The sequence below is a fragment of the Lygodium microphyllum genome, chromosome 14 (assembly GCF_053477565.2).
Source record: "Lygodium microphyllum isolate KBCC chromosome 14, Lygodium_microphyllum_v1.1.10, whole genome shotgun sequence".
Classification (NCBI taxonomy): domain Eukaryota; kingdom Viridiplantae; phylum Streptophyta; class Polypodiopsida; order Schizaeales; family Lygodiaceae; genus Lygodium; species Lygodium microphyllum.
In genome coordinates this window covers 6,574,743-6,595,179 of record NC_141148.1, presented here as the reverse complement: position 1 = coordinate 6,595,179, position 20,437 = coordinate 6,574,743, and the positions used below count along the sequence as shown (strand labels likewise).

The 20,437-nt window shown below is 38.8% G+C and overlaps 1 protein-coding gene across 7 annotated transcripts in view; it reads left to right on the top strand.

Moving 5' to 3' along the window:
- Positions 1-6,837, top strand: part of LOC148025284 (uncharacterized) — a 43,247-nt gene extending 36,410 nt beyond the window's left edge. For 2 of the 7 annotated variants that reach the window (XM_087692300.1, XM_087692299.1), the window contains exons 5-6: positions 824-874; positions 5,743-5,911. In XM_087692300.1, the coding sequence (XP_087548426.1) occupies positions 824-874; positions 5,743-5,774 (83 nt within the window). In that variant the 3' untranslated portion in view covers positions 5,775-5,911. Of the gene's footprint in view, positions 1-823; positions 879-5,312; positions 5,335-5,742 lie in introns of those variants that run through there. The other 5 variants (XM_087692303.1, XM_087692301.1, XM_087692295.1 and 2 more) reach the window with 4 other exon arrangements.
- The last annotated feature ends 13,600 nt before the right edge of the window (positions 6,838-20,437 follow it).

Here is a 20,437-nt window from a genome sequence, read left to right as displayed (position 1 = left end):
ACTACTATCTTAGATCTTTTGGAATGCTTTATATTAGAACATAAGGCCTAATGCTGATGGCTTACTACTGCTAGAGTTTTCTCTAACAACATAGTGTCTAGTTTCATTGGCAATGAACCGTATTGTTGAAAGGGAAAGGAAAATTTTACTATTTTGCACATAGGACATGCACACAAAAGGACATGATCTTTGAGCTTGATAGGTATGTCGAGAATATAGATTATACTTGTAGCAATGTGGAGCAAGGTCTCCAAAAGACTTCAACAAAACAAAAGAAAGTATTCGATTGCCACTATAGGGCTTTAGAGTTTACAAAGGGTGATTGGATCTTTGCTGCACTTTTAGTGGGTCATATTAAATAAAATGAAGGGTAAAGAGCCATATTAAATAATATTTCTCATCTCTATGTGGTGAAGTTTTAGAAGTAAGCAATGTATGGAAAGTGGATGTGGAAGGGTGGCTTAGTAGATTCACTTGTTGCAGCTTCACCTTGACACTTTTAATTAGAGTGGACTTTGGTCATTGTTTATCAAATTGAGCTGAGTGTAGGCTTGGAGCATTCCTTGATGCTCATGAGCAAGGTGGTGCTTCTCTTGCAGTGGTACAGATGACTTAGTTATTTAGAAGGCACTTGGTGATTCTAGATGGTCCATACAAGATGTTTTGTGTAGATATTATATCTACTTTGGGACGTCTATGATTAGTCTAGTAGGCACTTGTTTTTAGCACATGTATGGACAAGCATGTGGAAGTAGTGTTGCTTAGTTATTTTGTCTTATTTATATGCAATTTGGCATGTGGTGTTGGATCTATTTGGGTGCAGTGGGGTCGCTTGTGGCAATTTCAAGAGGAGTTTGTCAGCAAAACGTCAAATGCAAGTAAACTCTTTATATTTCAATTTCAATTTCATATAAGGAATTTTCATTTAATTAAAATAATTCAATTTTGATACTCCTTGTTGAGACCTTAGTATTAGAGTTTGCACTATCATTAATGGTAGTGCATTGATCCCTAATTAGTTCATCATAAAGCAATTTCAAAAAGTGTATTAAAAGTAAATGGCTTTGTTTTTGAACAATAGGACAAATGCACCGAATCCTCTATAATTAGAGCTGGTTGCTAGTGCATCCTTCATCCCTTATTATTGCACAATCAACCCCTAGTTGTCAGCCCTCTAACCTCAAGCTATTACCCACACCCCATCCAAAATTGTTGCTGGGTCCATCTTAGCCTTTTGCTTGTTTGGAGGACATGACCGTTTGTGGTGCATCTTTCTAAGCTTGCTTTTCTCCTAGTTGTTGCTATCTAATTTTTGAGGCCTCGAGTTGGTGACTTCATCTATAACATGCAAGCTGATGTGAGGCTTCTTTAAGAAGTGATGCCCAAATATGCATTATACATGCCCTAATAAAATACCTATAATAGGTAGAAATACTAGGCATGATTGAAACTTACTCATGAGCTGGCAATACTACTAACACCCTCTCTTAGATTATGGGTGATTTGATACAAAACAATGATACAATGATAATGATTCATCATAGTCCATATAACATACCACCAGAGTAGAACCATGGCCCATGGGTACCCAAGAAGTGGGTGATCAAGCCACTACCAAGGTGCCTCGGAGAGAACTTGAAGTTGATGCTGATGGTACCAGCTCCTCATAATAGAGAAGAACAATAGCGTGTCTCTGTGTTTGTCATCAATGTCTCGTAGTAGCTTACAAGACAATCTTGTCAAAAATGCCTTTGAACATATGTGACCATGGATGCTCCTAGACCGTAAAAGTGTCCCCTCATGTGAGCACTAGACTAGGAGCCAATCCTGCTCTCTATCAAATAACCAACTCATCATGAACTTGGATGTCAATCCCAACTCCAAGGTTTAAACTTGCTAGACTTTCGTCAATGCGTTAGGGACGGCCCTATTTGGAACTCGTGCACTTGTATATATGTATAGATGAGTCTTGATTGTCCCATCTCACCACCTTCTCACACTCCCTCTTTGGCATGGGAGAATCGTGAGGGACAATTGCATCACTTGTGCTAGGAAGTAGTGGAGGAAGGAGCTATCAAGCCCTTCGCTCGATTTGAAGAAGCAGATCCCTTTCGTGCCTTGGGCTTCTCCTTGGCCACAGGATTTGAGTTCGAGTTGGAGGAACAGGATGACTCATCAGAGGAGTTTGCATCGCGCTTTTTCTTCTCATTTTTCTTCCATAAGGTTGCAAATTCCTTGCAGTCCATATGCAAGTGTCTCTTCTTACCACAGTGGTAGCATGGGGCCTTCGATTTCTACTTGTCGCCCTCTTTGAAGCTACAAGAGCCTCATCAGAACCTCCATAAGGAGATGGAAGCCTCTCTTGTAGACGCAAAGATATCTCATGCTCAAGTAGCATCGAGGACATATGTGTGAAGCTCACTGGTGTAGACGATGTCTATGCCCTGGAAGCATTCGCTACTCCATCAAACTTTGTTGGAAGCTTGTAGAGTACTGTTCCAGCGGGTTTGCCTCCACAACTGCTTTTGCACAAACCAAGATTTCTTGACGTCACTCCATGTTAGATTGTCAAGGCCATGTAACTTATCATCAATTGAAGTGTATAGAGGAGCCATATGGAGAGGATAAGAAGAGAGGATAGAGGTGTGAAGGTATGGAGAGAGAGAGTACAGCCAATCAAACAGCAAGGATTGCACAATAATAGACAAGGGTGCCGTGATTTGTATTTCTTGTGTTTGCCATACCATTTCTTTACATTTTCTCAAAGTAGGTGTGCTCTTAGAGCTAAACATCCTCACTCTTTGTGAAGAGTAAAGCTTGATATTCTTGAGCCTGTGAGAAAACCTTGACTTTGAGATGCCTTTCACATCTTTATTGAAGAATCTTCGTGAGGACCTATGATATTTGCTCCAAGGGATAGGTATTCTCTATTCACTCTTAGGATAGAAATGGTAGAGCTTTCTCTAGGGGAAAGTCTTCTACCTAGGAAGATGTATATCCTCACCAATGAGAAATATGTGTCCATCTTGAGGCAAATATTAGAAAGCGCTTGACATTAATTGAGCCCCCAAGCATGTGATCCTTTTGTCACATCATCTTTGGCTAAAGCATTCCATTGATGGAGTCTACAATTTGGAGGAGCATGCCCCTTAGCTGGAGACCCTCTCCTAAAAGAGGAGACCCACAAAGTTAATTGTAGTCACAACATTTTCCCAACTATTGCAACATATGCTATGTCCCTTGGTCTACTATGTCCTCCACTATTTTCTCCTCAAATTAGTCATTGGTGTGGTTTCATGGAAGGAGTAGTTCAGCTAATTAAGAGGGGCCAATAGGTGCACCTTATTGTTTTGAGATTTGTAAATCACTAATATTTCTACCTCTAAAGGTGACGCACAACTATCATGTGTGATCAAGGACCACAATGAAAGAACTCCTTGAATGTGGCAAGGAAAAGTTGGAGTTGAGGTGGAACTTCCTATTGGCTAGGATGGACTTCTAGGACACTATTGTTTTGTAGGAGAGATCATTTGAGAGTGTACTAGATTAATTGTTGGCATGTGTGGTTTGGAGAAAGGAGTAGTTCAGCACATTAAGAGGGGCCAGTATGTGCACCTTGTTGTTTTCAGATTTGCAACCCACTAAAATTTCTGCCTCAAAGGGTAAGAACTCTTTGCAAATTGCAACTCTCATGTATGATCAAGGATCACAACAAAAGAAACTCTTGCAGTGTGATAGGGAAAAGCTAGAGTTGATGTGGAACTTCTTGTTGGCTAGGATGGACTACTAGGACACTATGGCTTTTTAGGAGAGATCATTTGAGAGTGTACCTCAATTGCAGACTGTTGATGTGGAAGTGGGGCTAGGGTGGGGATAGGTGCGAGGGAGGAGATGGGGGTGGAGGAGGTTGATGCTAACCTCAAGGGGAAGCTTGCCTTTGAGGGGGTCCCAACTCTTGTTGGTTTTGCTAGGAGGGTCTTGATGCTTAATTGTTGGCATGGTGACATTGAACTTTGTGAGTCCATCATCCCTCAAACATTGGGGCTTATCCTATCGAAGAGTTCTTGATAGCCCTTGGGTGGCTTACACCCAAATTGTGTGCACTTTGTCAACTCATGCACAAGAGGCATTGGTTGGGGTCCTCAACAATGATCATAGTAACTAGGAAATGCATTCCTTCAGGGTTGAAGCAAGAAACTTGTTTTACTATTGAAACGCTTGAATGTGCAATGTTTGCTCTCCGTTTCACTACGAGACAAAAGAAACCTCATTTTATTATTGCAACATGTGAATGTGCAATACTTCACTAGAAGACAAAAGAGTAATTCTATTAAAAATTTACTGAACATATGTATCTACATGTGCTATCTGCCATGATCATTGCATTTGCAAACAAGGTTGGTAAAAGATTCTTGATTGGTGACCAAATTTCTCCACTAACTTGCAAAACTCCACTACAAGCACTCAGACGAAGGTGACCACCTACTGAGAGAATGAGTAGGAAAGCAAAAACCTCTTTACCATATTAGTATGCAGATAACTTCCATCTGGGAGACCTTGGGGGAGCTAGACTAACTCCTCTATGGCCTCTGCTGGTGTAAAATGGACCATGAAAATACCTGATCTTATCAAGTTGGCTTTGGGCAATCTCTATGGACCCTATGCACAGAGGGGAGTGAGGCCAATCTTGAAGTTGGGCGGAGGAGGGGGATTATCTGCCAACCTATTCGAAGACTGCCATTTTCTTGCACTCCTCCATTGCCCTAATTGGCCCAAGTTGATCAGTGGCTACCATTGGGGGTCCTTGTAGTGGAGCAACCTGTGCCAAAAGCTTGCCAGCAAGCAAGGGGTTAAAAGCTGTGTCATGAGGGAGGGAACGATTAGGATATGCAGAAAGAAAAGCGAGATAGCAGAGGGTAGAGCTGGGGGTCAAGCGGCAGGCAGGATGGTGGTAGGTGCCTCTGGTAAAGGAGGCGGCAGTGGGCAGGTCTCTGATCACTGGGATAGGTAGTGTGCTCTGTCTGAACACGGTGGGCAGAAGAGAAGGAGAGGAGGTGAGTTGGAGAGAGGGGGTAGAGGAGGGTGTGAAGGAGAGGAGGGTGAGGAAGTGGGGGGAGGAGAGGATGGCAAGGGGCAGTGTGCTTGACTGGCTGACAGCCATGTTGGTGATTGGTCAATGGCTGTTACCCATTTATTTATGTAAATCATACCAGGAATTTATTGCATGTATGCGGCATTCGGATAAGGTTCTGGATGGTGGTAACTCTGCTTGTTAGATGGCTTACAAAAAATGTCATTCATACAAGGAATTTATTGCATGTATGCGGCCTTCAGGTAAGGTTCTGGATGGTGGCAACCCTGCTTGTTCTATAGTTTCCAAAATTCACTTGGTTTTTGGTTCCTTGGTGATTCACTTTCTTTGACATAATTTCAAGATGTCTGTTATGACGATAATTATAATGATTTTTAATCACAATCTGAAAAAGGAAAGCTCATATTATGTTTGCTACCTGATAAAATATTATGATACATGCTGTACACTCGCATTGAGCCAACACAGATGCCCATATTATTGTTAACAAGGATGGAAAAGGGAAAGCACACATTATCTTGACACCTGATAAGATATTATACTACTGGAGTTTTCACTTGCATTTACACAGACAACACAGATGTCTAATGGAAGTGCACAGTCCTGTGAAATGCATTTCTACTAATGAGATAATATTCTCTCTTCTGCAGACTGTGCTGGTGTTTTCAAATCTACTTTTTAGTCCATCACACAGTTAAGTGAGTTTGGTTTGCATGAATTGCCATGGAAGGTAATGGCAGACCAGGAATGCATGGCGTTTTCATACCTCAGCAGGCAGATCATTTGGCTCTTAAAGAGTATGCTACAATCAAACTTATGCAAGTGATTGCAGAGCGTGATGCTGCTCTAGTGGAAAGGGACAATGCTTTAGCAGAAAAGAAGCATGCACTGAGTGAGCGAGATGTGGCTTTTGCGCAACGAGATATGGCAGTTGCAGAGAGAGATGCTGCTCTGATTGAACGTGATAATGCACTGGCTGCACTTGAGTCTGCCCGAAGGCAGCAGACTCTGAATTGGAATCCTGATTTACCAGAATTCAGAGGGAGGGAGGCACCGGTGATGCACCTCCCCAATGTTATGAATTTTGGAATGGAAGACATGCATGCATTTTCTGCTGACTCGTCTATGCTGGGGTTTGCAACCAGCTCTGATAAAGTACCACCGGTGCAGCTTTCTAGTAGTCGCAAGCGGAAAAAAGAAAATTCAAAAGCGAATAAAGGTAAAAAGATGTCTGAGGTTGTCCCAGACATGTTGAATCTGGATGTGAGGCATGGACATACTGAGCTGCAGCCTAATGGCAATCTTCTGCACCAACTGCATGAGGGCATATCTCCACTTTTCCCAACAAATCCTTTCTGTTTGCAAGAGGCAGAGCAACAGCCATTAGAGAACCAGTGTCTTACAATGCAAAGAGCTTGACGTGTTGGGCTTGTCATGGTGGTATGCACAAGCTCCTTTTATTGTGCTTCTACTAGGACAAGTCAGCTATGCCACAGGCTGGTAAATGGTGGCTTGCTGCACAAAATATTTTGCTGCATCCATTGCAGTGACTTCAAAGAAATGTGCTTTTCAGAAACTAGTTTCAGGATTGTCACATAGTGTGAATTTTTCTGTACCCATTGACCTTGGCCAAGCATGACACTAACAGATATGCTACCATCAAATGGCAAGAAGGGCTGTTTCTGCTCATGTTTTGTTTTTATTTCAGCAATTTTGTTAAGAAAACATGGATTCGTTTGTTCCAACTCTTGTTGAAGGATTTGTTTGCAAGTGCTAGCAGTGATCAGTTTGTGTCATTTGTGCACATGGATTGGGGTTCTCTAGTGTCATTAGGCTGCTGTGCAGTGTATGTTTTGAAAAGTGTAAGAGACTTCTGAGAGATTGTTTGTTGGTCAAGTTGCCATTAGTAACTACTGCAAACTGCAAATTGCATGGGGTACTCTAGTCATTAGCCTGCTGTTTGTAAACAAGGTTATTGTAGTTTCATTTTCTTGTGATCTCTTGCCATTTAAGTTGCCAATTACAACTGTTTTGAGTGTCCTGGTGTCAAATTCATGTGTTTGATTGTTGAATGCTGACTGAAACTATAATTATGGCATGTTGTTGTAGATAGATTACAAGTATTTGTTGGATTGGTGCTGATGTGCATTATGTGGCTGATTGGCAGATACATCAGCCTCAGTCCCTGCTTTTTTGTTGAGTTTAAAGCTTTGGAAAGTGCTGCTAACCGCATTAAATACAGTGAACGAATTGAACTGCTTGTTTTGTGTTAATGCGAATGTGTCAGCGACAGTAGTAGGCCATCATTAGCATTTTTCCATCATGTTCTAGGTGAATTTTGTGCTAAGCTACTTTTTTGTTCAATATGCGCTATCATGTACAGCATGTGCTGTTAATGGTAAACTGGTATATATGAAAAATCATTTAATTCCAAGACACTTCAAAGCCAAGTGTATCTTCTAAGGCAGATTCTAGGTCTGCCGAATAAGTGACTGCAAACAAATTAGCACCCTACTGTCACCTGGTACCTCTCAAGCAGAGTGATCTCAAATACATGAACCAAGGTTGATGCCCTTGTGAGTCTCACCTTAGATTTCGTGATGCTGTCTTGAGTTGGTGTATTTTTGCATGACATTTCTGTTATTTCCCCCAATGTGGTAGCTGGAAACATAAGTGGGCAAATGAGTCATGGCCACCTTGGGTACATAGCATGATTTCTTACATGTAGACAACTTTTCCTTTGCATGGTTGCATGCAGCATTTTGATTGCTGTGGTGCAATGATATATGTTTGAGGCTGAGGTAATTGACAGGGATTCACAAATTCGACCATAAAGTTGAAAGGGCTGTTTATATGAATCGAGAAGGATGTAAAATATGGTAGGATCAGTTTTGAAAAGGATTAATCCATGAGATGAGTTAATATGTTCACACGTCATCAGGATATTTATTTCTTAAAATTACATTGTATGTAGATGATCAGAGTCTTTACTTTTTCAAACACTGCAACATTGAAATTTTTGATTGGGCTTCATCCCAACATTTGCACCCTGGAGGATGATGGCATCGCAGAGCCCAAATGCAGGGTTTAAATCCTTGACCTGCCTTTTCTCAAATAGTTTACTTTTGACTGGGCTGTTGCTAGTTGAGGGGATTGTTGCAGTGCATGAAAAAAAGAGTATGTTTGCAAATTTTTGTTAAGAATGGGCATATACACACTTTATTATTATAATAGGTCTATCAAATTGTTATGCTTCTTAAGGTTGCCAATGCACACTGGTATAAATGCATGTGGACAAATGTGCCATTTCACTGGTCACTTTCACTACTACACATAGAAGAAATTCCAAAGGCTTTACTCGTAGTTTTCTACTTGCATGATTGTTAGATATGTCACATCCCATTGTTTGTATAAGCCTTGAGGTGGTTCTGTATGTGTTCTTCCCTAAAAAATCCTGGAAATATGTTGAGGGAGACGCCGAGGTTTATTTTAAGGAAAATATCGAGCAGAATACCCAATGGGTTATGATATCGGAGCTTGTATTGATGGAGTGCAATCCTTTTATGAGCCTTCAATTTGAGCTTTTACATCATTTATCATCTTTTAAAAAATATTTGTGTATTGAAAATTTCCCAAATTTGATCCATACAATAATATGTTTAAATGTGGACATCAATACTTCCAGGGATCTCAAAAGCTACTAGAGTAGAGAATAATACTATGATAAGTTGTAAATAAGTTCTACATGTCATTTATAGTCAAATAGTAAATTATCCTGAGAGGCATCATCGTCCTAAAGAGGTACAATCATAGTTTCGTTTTACAATAAGCCTCAAGGTAGTTCTATAGGTGTTCTTCCCTAAAGAGTCTTCGAAATATAGAGTAGAATACCCAATGGGTTATGATATTGGAGCTTGTACAATCCTTTTATGAGCCTTCAATTTGAGCTTTTACATCATTTATCATCTTTTTAAAGATGAATGTGTATTGCAATTTTTCCTAATTTGATCCATACAATAATATGCTTTTCAAAGGTGAAAATCAATACTTCTATGGATCTCAAAAAATACTAGAGTAGAGAATAGCACAAATGATGAGTTGCAAATAAGTTCCACATGTCATTTACAATCAAATAGCAAATTATCTCTAGAGGCATCATTATCCTAAAGAGGTACAATCATGGCTTCATTTTACATAATGATATTTGCTTCATAATAAGGGCTATTGATAATCATGAAATCTCCTCACATCCATATTTTGAGAAGCTTGCTACCATGTAAAGGAAAACAAGTCAAGGCTATTGATAAAGGTTGCAATAGTGATTGCTAGAAAAAAAGAAAATTTGTTAATAAAACTCCCCACATCTTAAGTGATTGCTAGAAAAAAAGAAAATTTGTTAATAAAACTCCCCACATCCATATCTTAAGAGAAGCTTGCAAAAACAAGATAGGATAGATTGAGAGAATAAACTTAGAAAAAAAGATTTTTTTTTTGGGTGCTCGGAGGGAAATAATTTCACAAATTTTTTAGGAACTAACATCATAAGTGCTCTTCTTGAAGCTTTCCCTCATCCATATTCCAAGAAAAGCATGTAGGAACAATATAATGCATGATGAAATAAGATTAAAAAAAGGGGGAAGAACACATTGCACCACCTCTACACACAATCAACTCTAGTGGAGGTGAAATAGTGATCTAGTCAAGGTGAGGGTCGGTAAGAGTCAAGGTGATTGATGCTTGTGTCTAGAGTTCTGGTAAAGTTCCCTCTTAAAAATAGGTGCTCTTACTTGCATCTCATCCCCATGAATGGACTTTTGAGAAGGAAAGGAGCTGTCACTACTTGTTTTGGAGTATGACGAGTGACTTAGAGAGGTTGGGGCTAGTGGTTTTGGTTCCATAAAGGCATTTACTGTAGGTGTAGGTGGAGGAAAGAAGAAGAAGGCACATGCCAAGGATAAGAAGCAAGAGGACAAGAAGGATGAGAAGAAGGAAAAGAAGCCCAAATGCCCACACTATGGGAAGGGCATTCATCTCAAAGAGAAGTGATGGAAAAAGTACCTCCATTTGAAGCCAAAGGAGAAGGATTCAAAGGCTACCCTGGTGATAAAAGTCTATTTTTGTGTATGTATTTGCCAAGAAGGAGAAGCCTTGGCTTGTTGATAGTGGAGCCTCTTCTCACATGCCCTATAGACAAGTTTGGCTTTAGGATCTAAGTGCTAGAGGGGGGACAATCACCATTGGTGGTGACAACTCTATAGTTCTTGTTTCAGAAGTGGGGACTATTCCTTTGTTTCTAGATAGATAGTCTTCTTTAGGCAAAGTTCTTTATATACTAGACTTAGGTAAGTCTGGTATATACTAGACGTAGGTTTTAACCTCTTGTTTGTTCATGGTCTTACATGACTTGGTACCCATGTGGTATTTACATAGGATGCAGTGATAGTGGATGATGCTTCTATAGGTTCCATTCGTTGGAGAGGATCCCAAGAGGGTGGGTTTTACATGCTCATAGCCTTAGCTGCAAGGTCTTCCCATGAGCTTAGGCTACTTTGGCACACTTGTTATGGTCATCTCAAATTTGATGCTATATGAATGGCTTCTCAGAAGTAGATGGTGGAGGGACTTCCTAACTTCCCTCCTATTCACCCTTTGTGCCCTAGCTATTTGAGGGAAAAGTAGCATAGGCATCAAGCTACCACTAGGAGTGCTTCTACCCTACTTGGGTTGGTTTACACCAACCTTTGTGGCCCTATGGGCATGGCCCCCCTTGGGAAGGCGAAGTATCTGATGTTGATTGTAGATGACTTCAATTATTATGTGTGGCCTTATTTTTTGGAGTACAAGAGCGAGGTGTACTCCCATTTTTGTGAGTGGAAGGTGTTTGTGGATTCACAAACTACTTCCAACATTCATGGCGTACAAGTAGATCATGGTGGAGAGTTTACTTCTAATCTCTTTTCTCAATTTTGTAGGGATCATGGCATTTGGGTGGAGCATACCCATCCAAACACACCTTCAGAGAATGCTATGGTAGAGCATGTGAATCGAGCTAGGCTAGAGACTGGTTGATTGACGTTGGAGCATTGGGATCTTTCTCATTCCGTTTGATGTGAGGTGATGGCTATTGCGGTTCATATTTGCACTTATTCCTTGACATTTATCCTCTCCTCCAAAGTCTTTTAGGGTTGCTCAACTGTTAGAGGGAGAGCCTTCTTCTAATGAGAAGGATTTACCTTCCCTTGGTGAGGGGGAGTCCTTACCCCAGATAGGCACATTACACGTACCAAAGACTACTTAGTCTCCCTTGCAATAGGATGAGCCTATTTAGGTCCCTCGTTGGTATCAATTGCTCATGTAGGATTTAGGTGTTTCTCATTCTGCTGATATTTCTCTAGTTCCATGCAGATCAACTCGCTTATAGGCCTAGTGAAATAGTTCACTTTGTGTGAACTATGCTCTTATGTCACAGATTCTTCATGCTAGTGAGCCTACTACAGTTGAGGAGGCTCTTGCACAACATATCTGGCGTCAGGCCATATAGGAGGAGCTCGCACAATATATTTGGCATCAGGCCATACATGAGGAGCTTGATTCTATCTATCTCTAGCATCACCCTTACTAGTAGGTATTCGACCTCTCGGTGATGCTCTTCCTCTTCCTGCTCTCTTTCTGCTTCTCTTGTAGTAAGCTCATCTATGCCTAGTTGGACTCTCTTCAGCTGAGCTTCTAGGTCCTCATGGTGCATTATTAAGAGTTTATATTCACATTGTAGTCCAACCAACTCCTAGTTCTCATCTTTGAGCTGTTTTCTTCAGGTTTTCTCCTTTTCTTCCTTGGTACTGAGCTTTGCTTTTAGCTTCCTAATCTCCTTTTGGTACATGGCCACCTGCCGAGCTTTTTCCAACTAGAAGGCTGCCACTGACTCTTTCTTAACTTCCAACTCAGCCCACCGCTATTTTCTTTTCCTCCTTGGCTTTCTCCAGCTAAGAGAGTAGCTCCATGACATACTTGTCATAGTTAGCGGGTGGCGTCATAGTTGTGGGGATGGGAGTTGTGGAATTTCCCACCTTTTGCATGTTAGGGTCCTACCTTGAAAATGAAAATGCTTACATTGATTGACAATTGGTGCAATCATGAGAGTAAAATTAAACCTTCTTTACATGATGTGGTCATTTCATGGGAGCATTATGATGTTGGTCACATGTCCAAATATGAAGACGTAGCCTATGTCAAGCATGAAGAAGATTATGGGTAGCATGTATACTACATACCATGTCATGATGGAGAGGATTACTCCAATGAACTTAGATAGCATGTCTATGGGAATCAAAGAAATGTAATGTTGAATTCTTTACTTGTTTAAGGTTTTGATGAAGAAAAGGATGGTGGGAAATATGAAGAACAAGAAGATGACTGAGATGAGTAGTAAGAAGATGAACTAAGAGAGGACAATGAAGGGACAATGCATATGAGGCTCACCTGCTAGGTGAAGAGCTACATGACCATTTTCGGAAGAATATGGGTATGCTGAATTTGAAGATTTTGATGCTTTTGAGCACTTTAGTCTCATTGAGAATATGCATCAACTTACACTTAACCAAGGTTTACCATAGCCATTGAATGCATATGATCATCAGAATCTTGATCTCATGATTATGAAGTTGGGCATGCATATCATGGTGATGTAGCACATGATGTAGGTATACAAATAAAGATGATGATGGCATTGTGCTTCCCTATGACCCAAGGGATTATGGATACAATTATGGACATGATTGTGGGGATACTTCTTTGTACCCATTGGATCCGGGTCACTTAGAGTATGTGATTAATGGTACTCTCTTCTCTTAGATAATCATTATGCGTGAATAACTTTTGATCTATGAGATTGATGGATTACTTGGGGATCTCATTTAGACCAACATCCATCTCGAGAAAAAATTATTATCTTAAGGATGCTCTTTTGGTTGAAAACTACTTAACTATGGCTTTGTTTTAGCACATGGAGATTATATATAGCTCACCATTTTAAACCAAATTTTATTCTGAACCATGGATAGCAAAATACAACCTACATGGCATCAAACTTGCAAAGAGCTCCGTTTTGATGTGTAGTATGCCTTGATCGGAGTTTTCTATAGAAGGTTATATCAGATTTACTATAGGACATATAGTAGACAACATATTGTCTATTGCATGTAGGAGGTTTTTCATGAAGCTATAAAAGCCAAGTTTTCAAATTTATCATCTAAAATAAATGCACATATGGTATGCTTGATTTTTCACTCTTGTTTTCATTCACATTTGTGATTTCTCTATTTTTATAGCCATTGTAACAAAGTAGTATTTTGACTTTCCTTACATTTAGCTATTGTAATAAGTCCCAAATTATTTTAGAGGAAAAAACTTCTTTTGAGTGGGGATGGAATGGAAACCATGGGAAATAGGGTACAAGTGTAAAAGGTAGAATGACCAATCATTTTGTACCAATTGAATATAGTACAACTCTTTTTTGTGCTTCATCTCTCTCCAACTTTCATGCTGGCTGACTTTTTCCTTCATTTCCTATGTTCTTCTCTCTTATTCTAGTGTTTCTCTCACCTTTTCCCTCTTTTTCTCTCTCCCTATAGTCTTTCTCTCTCTTCAACAGTCTTCTCTCTCCCAATTCACTTCATGACAATAACCTAGTGATGTCCTAAATGGAGCTTAAAGAATCAGAGGATAATGAGTAAAGATGAGAACTTGTTTGAGGCTAAACAAACAAAGGAAGTCAACAATAAACTAAGGGATTGTGATTCCCACTGAAAAACTATTGATGCCAAAAGTGATAAGAAAATATGAATAAGAATGGCTAGAATACTTCAAGGTCTTAGATCAGAAGCTATAGGGAACAAATCCATAGACATCATCCCATCTCTTGAAATCCTTGCAAAATGGATAGAGTTGAGGACGCGTATAAAGACTCTACTCATGAATCAAATACAACTAGTTTAGAGTTGGATATTGATACATATTTTAAGACCCCTTAGCCCAACAAAGCTAAATGAAAAATAAATTTCTTATTGTACACTTGAGGAGATGAAAGATGAAGCATGCTCAAAACAATCAAAACTGTGACAATGATAAGCAACTGAAACCCCAAGATCTTCGAAGTATATTCATCAATTCAAAAATGAGATCATGCTATTATAATTGTTGTGTGAAGAGGGAGGGAAAATCCAACGAGCCAATCAAAAGGCTCGTGTTAACCATACAACAAAAAGGTAGCAAAATAGCAAAGCCAACCAACAAAGGCAATAAAAGGCAACAAAAGCAAAGAGAAGTGCAAATCAAGAAAAAGGCACAAGGTATACAATAACTTTTTGTTAATGCCCATAGTCATATAGTTAATTGTAATATTATTTTAAGAGCTGAGTCTACCACCCTTGCAAGTTGTAATATCTTTTACTGATAAGAAAGACTCGCAACTCGGCAAGAATGCAAGCACTAGGTTTCATTCACTTTTGTGACAGTCAATGTAATCTAAATTCATATCATAAATAGGGAAAGACTAGCTAACAACTAAATAGAAAAAGGGCACCCAACTTGAGTGGAAGCCCAAACTCAAAACCCCATGGATAAAAGCTAGAAAATGAATGGATAAGATCATTCTTGTGGTGTGCAAACTCTAAAGCTTTCTTCTTCTTCTTGCTTCTATTCTATCTACTTGTGCTCCATCTTGAGAGTGAGGGAGACTGAGAGTGAGAATGAGGGTGAGAGTGAGGGACTTGAGAGGTGAAGCTTCTTTCTTGCTCATTTTCTTCTCTTCTTCCCCTTCTTGGGTAAAAGGCGGATTGAAAGAGAGCTTGGGTTCTCTTGAAATGAAATCCTGCTCTAGTTAAACTAAACTAATATCTAATGCCTAGAAAGCAAGAAATGTAACATGAAAATGTTAAACTTCCATTGATCTCAACATCATGAAATCCATGGATGCTACAGGTACAAGGAAGAAAAAGACAAAAAATGTATAAAATAATATTAATACTAATGTTTTGGGACATCATGAAGCAATGAAAAAAAATCCACCTGGATCAAAAGGTATTCCAACATAATAGTCATCGCACACCCAACATTGATCATCCTCACTCACATCAAAAGGTATGCCAAGATAATAATTGTCCAAAAGAGGAAAATTGTCATCAATCCTATGCTCACAACCACCTAGATCAAATGGATATAACGTGTTATCCCCATAATCAGATATGAAATCCCCCAAATCATAAAGAAACATAGTATCATCATCATGCCTATCATTCATGTCACATGCATATGTTGCAACAAAGCACACGGCAAAAAGAAGTTGAAGCATTTTAGAACATTGCTAAAAGGGACAAGCAAACATAGTATTTGGGGTGGCTTTAGAAGACCTTGTCTAAAGGAGAAGAAGTTCAAGATTTGTGTGTCAGATAAGTGTAAACTATGTTGATTACCTTGCACAAAAACTAAGAACATTTTCAAATGCAATGAGGATTAGCAAATTGTGCAACAACTTTTATATTATTTTTAGAGGGTTGGAATATAATTATTCCTAAAGTCAAAAACTCCATATATGTACCATTGCCATTCAATACTGACATTCACATGCTTCTTGAACATTTGCTTACATTTTCTCTATATGTGGGATCAAAGGAGCATGAGGGAATGTTGATACAAACTATTCCTTATGCAAATTATTCCACAGTGGAGTGCTTAGCATCCATCTTGCTTTTGAAAATTAGTCAAAAGTATGCGTTAGAAAAAATGGATGAAGCACTTGAACCTTTCTGCCTTGCACATTTGCTCAATTAGAGAAAATCGAATTCCTAGTACTTAGAGCCTGTACCCTACTCAAGAGGCTATGCATCATATAGGGCTACACCAAGCCATCAACACATTGTGGTGACCAAATTAAGTAGAAAAATGGTGTGAGCACAAAAGTATCTTGCTGAAATTCATTATTATAAAAAACAAAAGAATGTTGGACCACAATGCACTCTTAATCATTAGGGCACAAGTGATAAAAAGAGAGCTAAATAATCAAATCTAAATTGTGAATCCCTAAAGAGAATCAAAACTTGAAGACCTAACAAAGCCATGAAAGAACCTAATACAAAAGATCCTCTCAATATAAGGACCAAAGTTTAGACCCTATTTAGGAACCATTTTGCAAGGAAAGAGCCTAGGGAGTGTGCATGTGCATATGCTCACAAAGTGGTAGGGAGTCTAAATCCTAAGGGATTGATAGTAAGCCCAACCATTGAGACTGTCCCAATTTTGAGTGTCATTGATTGAGTTATTAAATGACCAAAAAAGGGACATGACAATTTACAAAGCTTAAAAGGAGCCACATTCTCTCGATAGGAATTGTGTAAAAGAGATGAGGCTCTTCCATAGAGGGTAGAACGAGAACTAGCTTGAGGTTTTTAGGCCACCATTATGGGATCTTTACAACGACTAGAGGAGCCATTTGAGGTGTCTAAAAGGGTGCCATTGTGACAAAGTTGTAGCTAAGAGTGGAGACAAAGATAGCGGTCAATTACTCCCAAGGCCAAAGATAATTTGAGAACAAGTCTAACATGGGAATCATACAATGATTTTTTGGACAAATATGTGTGAAAGGAGAGCAACATAGAAGAATAGAATAAGAATAATAACAAAAGAATCATGGTGATCTTTCACCTCTCATGATATCATTTTCTTATTTGGTAGCCCCTCATAGGATGTGCAAGCCACCTAGTCTAGCACCTCTACTCCATTTGAAGGTCTCATAATCTTTGCCTCTCTCCACCACACATGCATTAACATCCATCATCTCCTTTGATTCCACATTGATTATTCTCCTCATTTGCAACTTTCAACAACATGAAAAGTTTGCTACTTGTTTTCCCCAAGAATTATCTTGCCTTAGTCACACAAGATCTCATTTGGTGTCTTTTATTCTTTGTAATTCAAGAGAAAAGGAAAAACTTCCTTTAATTCCTTTTGAAATGAACCTTTCCTTGCAGATCAAGTGGAGCTCTTTAGGTTGGATCTTCAATCAAGGAGTGCTTCAAGGAATCTTTTGTTTGTCAAATTTTCAAGGTCTTTTCCATGGAGAAGTAAAAAATGTGCTTCAAGATGGTGGTCCTCATTAGGTTCTTTGCTCAAGATTATGGACATGCTTGTGTCCTTTTGATAGGGTGTTTCTTTTGCTCTTTTCAAAGTCAAGGTGGAAGATTTTTACAGATGTTGGTGTGAAGAAAAAGTTAGGGATGGAATTTGAAGTGTGAAGTATGAAAACGCATAGCATTTATTGGATGGATACCAATTGAGGTGGTCTAATGTGAATATAAGTGAAGAGTTGTAGTTTCTTTATAGACATGAGGTGTTTATTCCAAGTGGAGAGTTTATTTTTAAAGTATTCATAAGGATACTCACAAGATTGGAAGAGAAGGATTAATAACCCCAAAATTTGTCCAACAAAAAGGCATAGCATGTGGTTTTCATAAATAAGAATCCAAGCATTGTTGGCTTTTCAACTCTTTTAAATGTATACTATCATATTAAAAATCCTTTGTAATGTGCCTTGTCTATTTAGTGGGTCCAAATTGTAATGCCATGACCATGAGAAATTGTGTGTTTTTTTGTCCATTGAAAGGTGGTAGAATGTTTCAATTTTTATTCTTAAAGGACTTCTTCGTAAGGCCTAAGAAACATAATGTAAAACAAAACTTTCAATTAGATGGAAAGGTGAAAGTTGAGAGTCACGAGAATCAGAGAAAGGTTGAGAGAGGTAGTTGAAACCTCCTTTTTTTTCTTCTTTACCATTCCTCTTGCACATATATTATTCTCTCTCTTGAATTGGCACAATGCTTGTTCTCTTTCCTCTTGCGTGCTTTCTTCTTTTATACATGAAAGAGGGAGAGGGTGAGGATGGGGATGATGAGGATTTCTCTTATATACTAGATTTTTGTGTGTATCAGTATGGTTTCTTGGTGGGTGGTTTATGCTCTTTCTTCTTGAACTACTTGTTTCATTGTATGTTTTACCTAGATTTCCTTGGTAGTAGTGGAAGCTTGTCCTTTTGCACTTTTACCTATATCTACACACTCATTTATTGTAATTTTATGGATAGCAATGATGAAATTTATGTTAGGCTGCCTATGTTAGTTATGTAAGTCTATCATTTCTTGGTTGTGAGCTCTTGTTAGAGTCTAACGGAGACATAAGAGCTCTAGCAATTTAGGGACCTTTTATTTATTTTTCAGCTTTTTGTGTGCATTCCTAGGCTAGTTATTGCTTTCCATAGTCTACTACACCTAATGGACATTGTCATTGTGGTCATGGATTTTTTCGACGTCATCCCTATTTTTTAGGCATTTTACCTTCAGTGTGACTAGCATTAAATGTTTGTTGGCTAGCATTTATGGCCCCTATAGGAGTAGGTCATCCAACTTCTTAGGGATTTGGCTATTTATAGCCACCCCCCCCACTTGGTAGACACACACACTATTCATTCTTCAATCTTCCTTTGCAAGTGCACACTTTGACACTCCAAGTCTTCAGGCTTGGTGTTGCCACTATCATCAACTTGCTTTGGTGCCCTCATTGATGCTTTAGGTTGTATGAAGGGATTGATCAATCCATCATCATTGTATCATCATTCTTCTTTAGTTAGTGCAATATTCTTCCTTCATCCTCTATTTCCTCTTTTCCGCTCTCTCTCTACTTCTCTTTGCTTCTCTCTATGTTCATGTTTTTCTTTCATTGTGCACTTTCACATGGTATCATCGCTTAATTGAGGACATAGTTTGGAGATTTCTTGCAAAAGAGCAGGTTTTCATCATGGAGGAGTAGCCTAGTTCTTCAAAATGTTGGAGTGCACATTTGTTGTGGTCATGTAAGGTGGAGTGCATATTTGGCATCTTCAATCTTTGGGCTTTTGTTTTAGATTCCATCCTCTATCCTAAGGAGGATCCAACAACTTCTATGGACCATGCAGCCTTGTGGGATCAATGCAACTCTCAAACTTGATCCTTTCTCTTTATGAGTTTGTAGGAATTATTCCTTGTGCATGTTTAAAGGTTGAAGATCGTGGTAGAAATGTGGAAGAATCTTGCATCTTTGTATCAACACAAGACGTTTGCCCACAATATTTTCATTGAGAAGAAGTTTTAGATGCTCAATCTTGATGATTCCTCCTCTATGAAGGAGAACATCACAAAGATGGAGGAGATGAGAGGTGAGCTTGCTTCTCTTGGCTAGATAATATCCTCTAAAGACATGGCTATGATCCTTTTGAATCAATTGGCATCTCCTCAAATTGATGTCTTCTACACCAGCCTTATCAAATTTAGGACCCAGAGACACTCTTATTCCTGTATTTCAAAAATGAAAAGAAATTCAACCTTGCAAAGTAATGGAAAGGAGAGATCATTATGATAAAGTGAAGCCATTAAATTAGCCATTACAAAAAGTTAAGCCACACAATAGTGTCACAAAGCATCTACAAAATGAATGCCAATAATCTCTTATCCCAATAGTTGAGAGCACTAATAGTGCAACCACTCAATTCTGACATTAGAAAACGGTATGTAAAAAGGATGGAACAAGTGAAAGTTTGAATAATAACTATTAGGTTTTGTTAGGCGGTCCATGCATCTAGGTTGATCGACAACAAAGCTTACACCTTGCATATTGTGTATGATTGGTTGAGAGTACTATTCATGATCTTTTACATTAATAATGAACAATGAAAAGTTTCAAGAACGAGATCACATTTTGTAACACCAACAATAAATTATTGACTCAGGAAAATGTTTGATATATGAAACATTGTAACCATTGCATTATTGATCAAAGAAAAAACCTTTACTACACATTGATCACAAAAATTCTCAAAAAGGTGAAAGAATTTCCACTCAATCTCTTAACTCAACAGAATTTCTTTTTATAAAAGTTTTTCCATTAAGGTAGCATCTAAGGTGGTACTAAAGGTATCATGAAACATGTTATTCCACATTGGCACATTTTATTAGTCAAGGCTTGACAAGAATAATGGATATCTTTGGTTGGGAACTAAATGATGGATTAACACAAATTGGTTCTTCCATAGCCCTAGCACCCACATGCTAAATAAGGCTCATGTTCAACTTCTCTACTTGACAATTGGGATAGGAGCAATATAGTTTACTACTAATGTGCATTTGATAGAAGTGTTATATTAGCACATAAAAGATGTCACTAACCCCTAATATAATCATATTAGTTTCCACCAACACCACATACAATTCCTTGGCCATCACATTCTTCTTCCCAACATCTATACAAATTCAATGCTTCCATTTT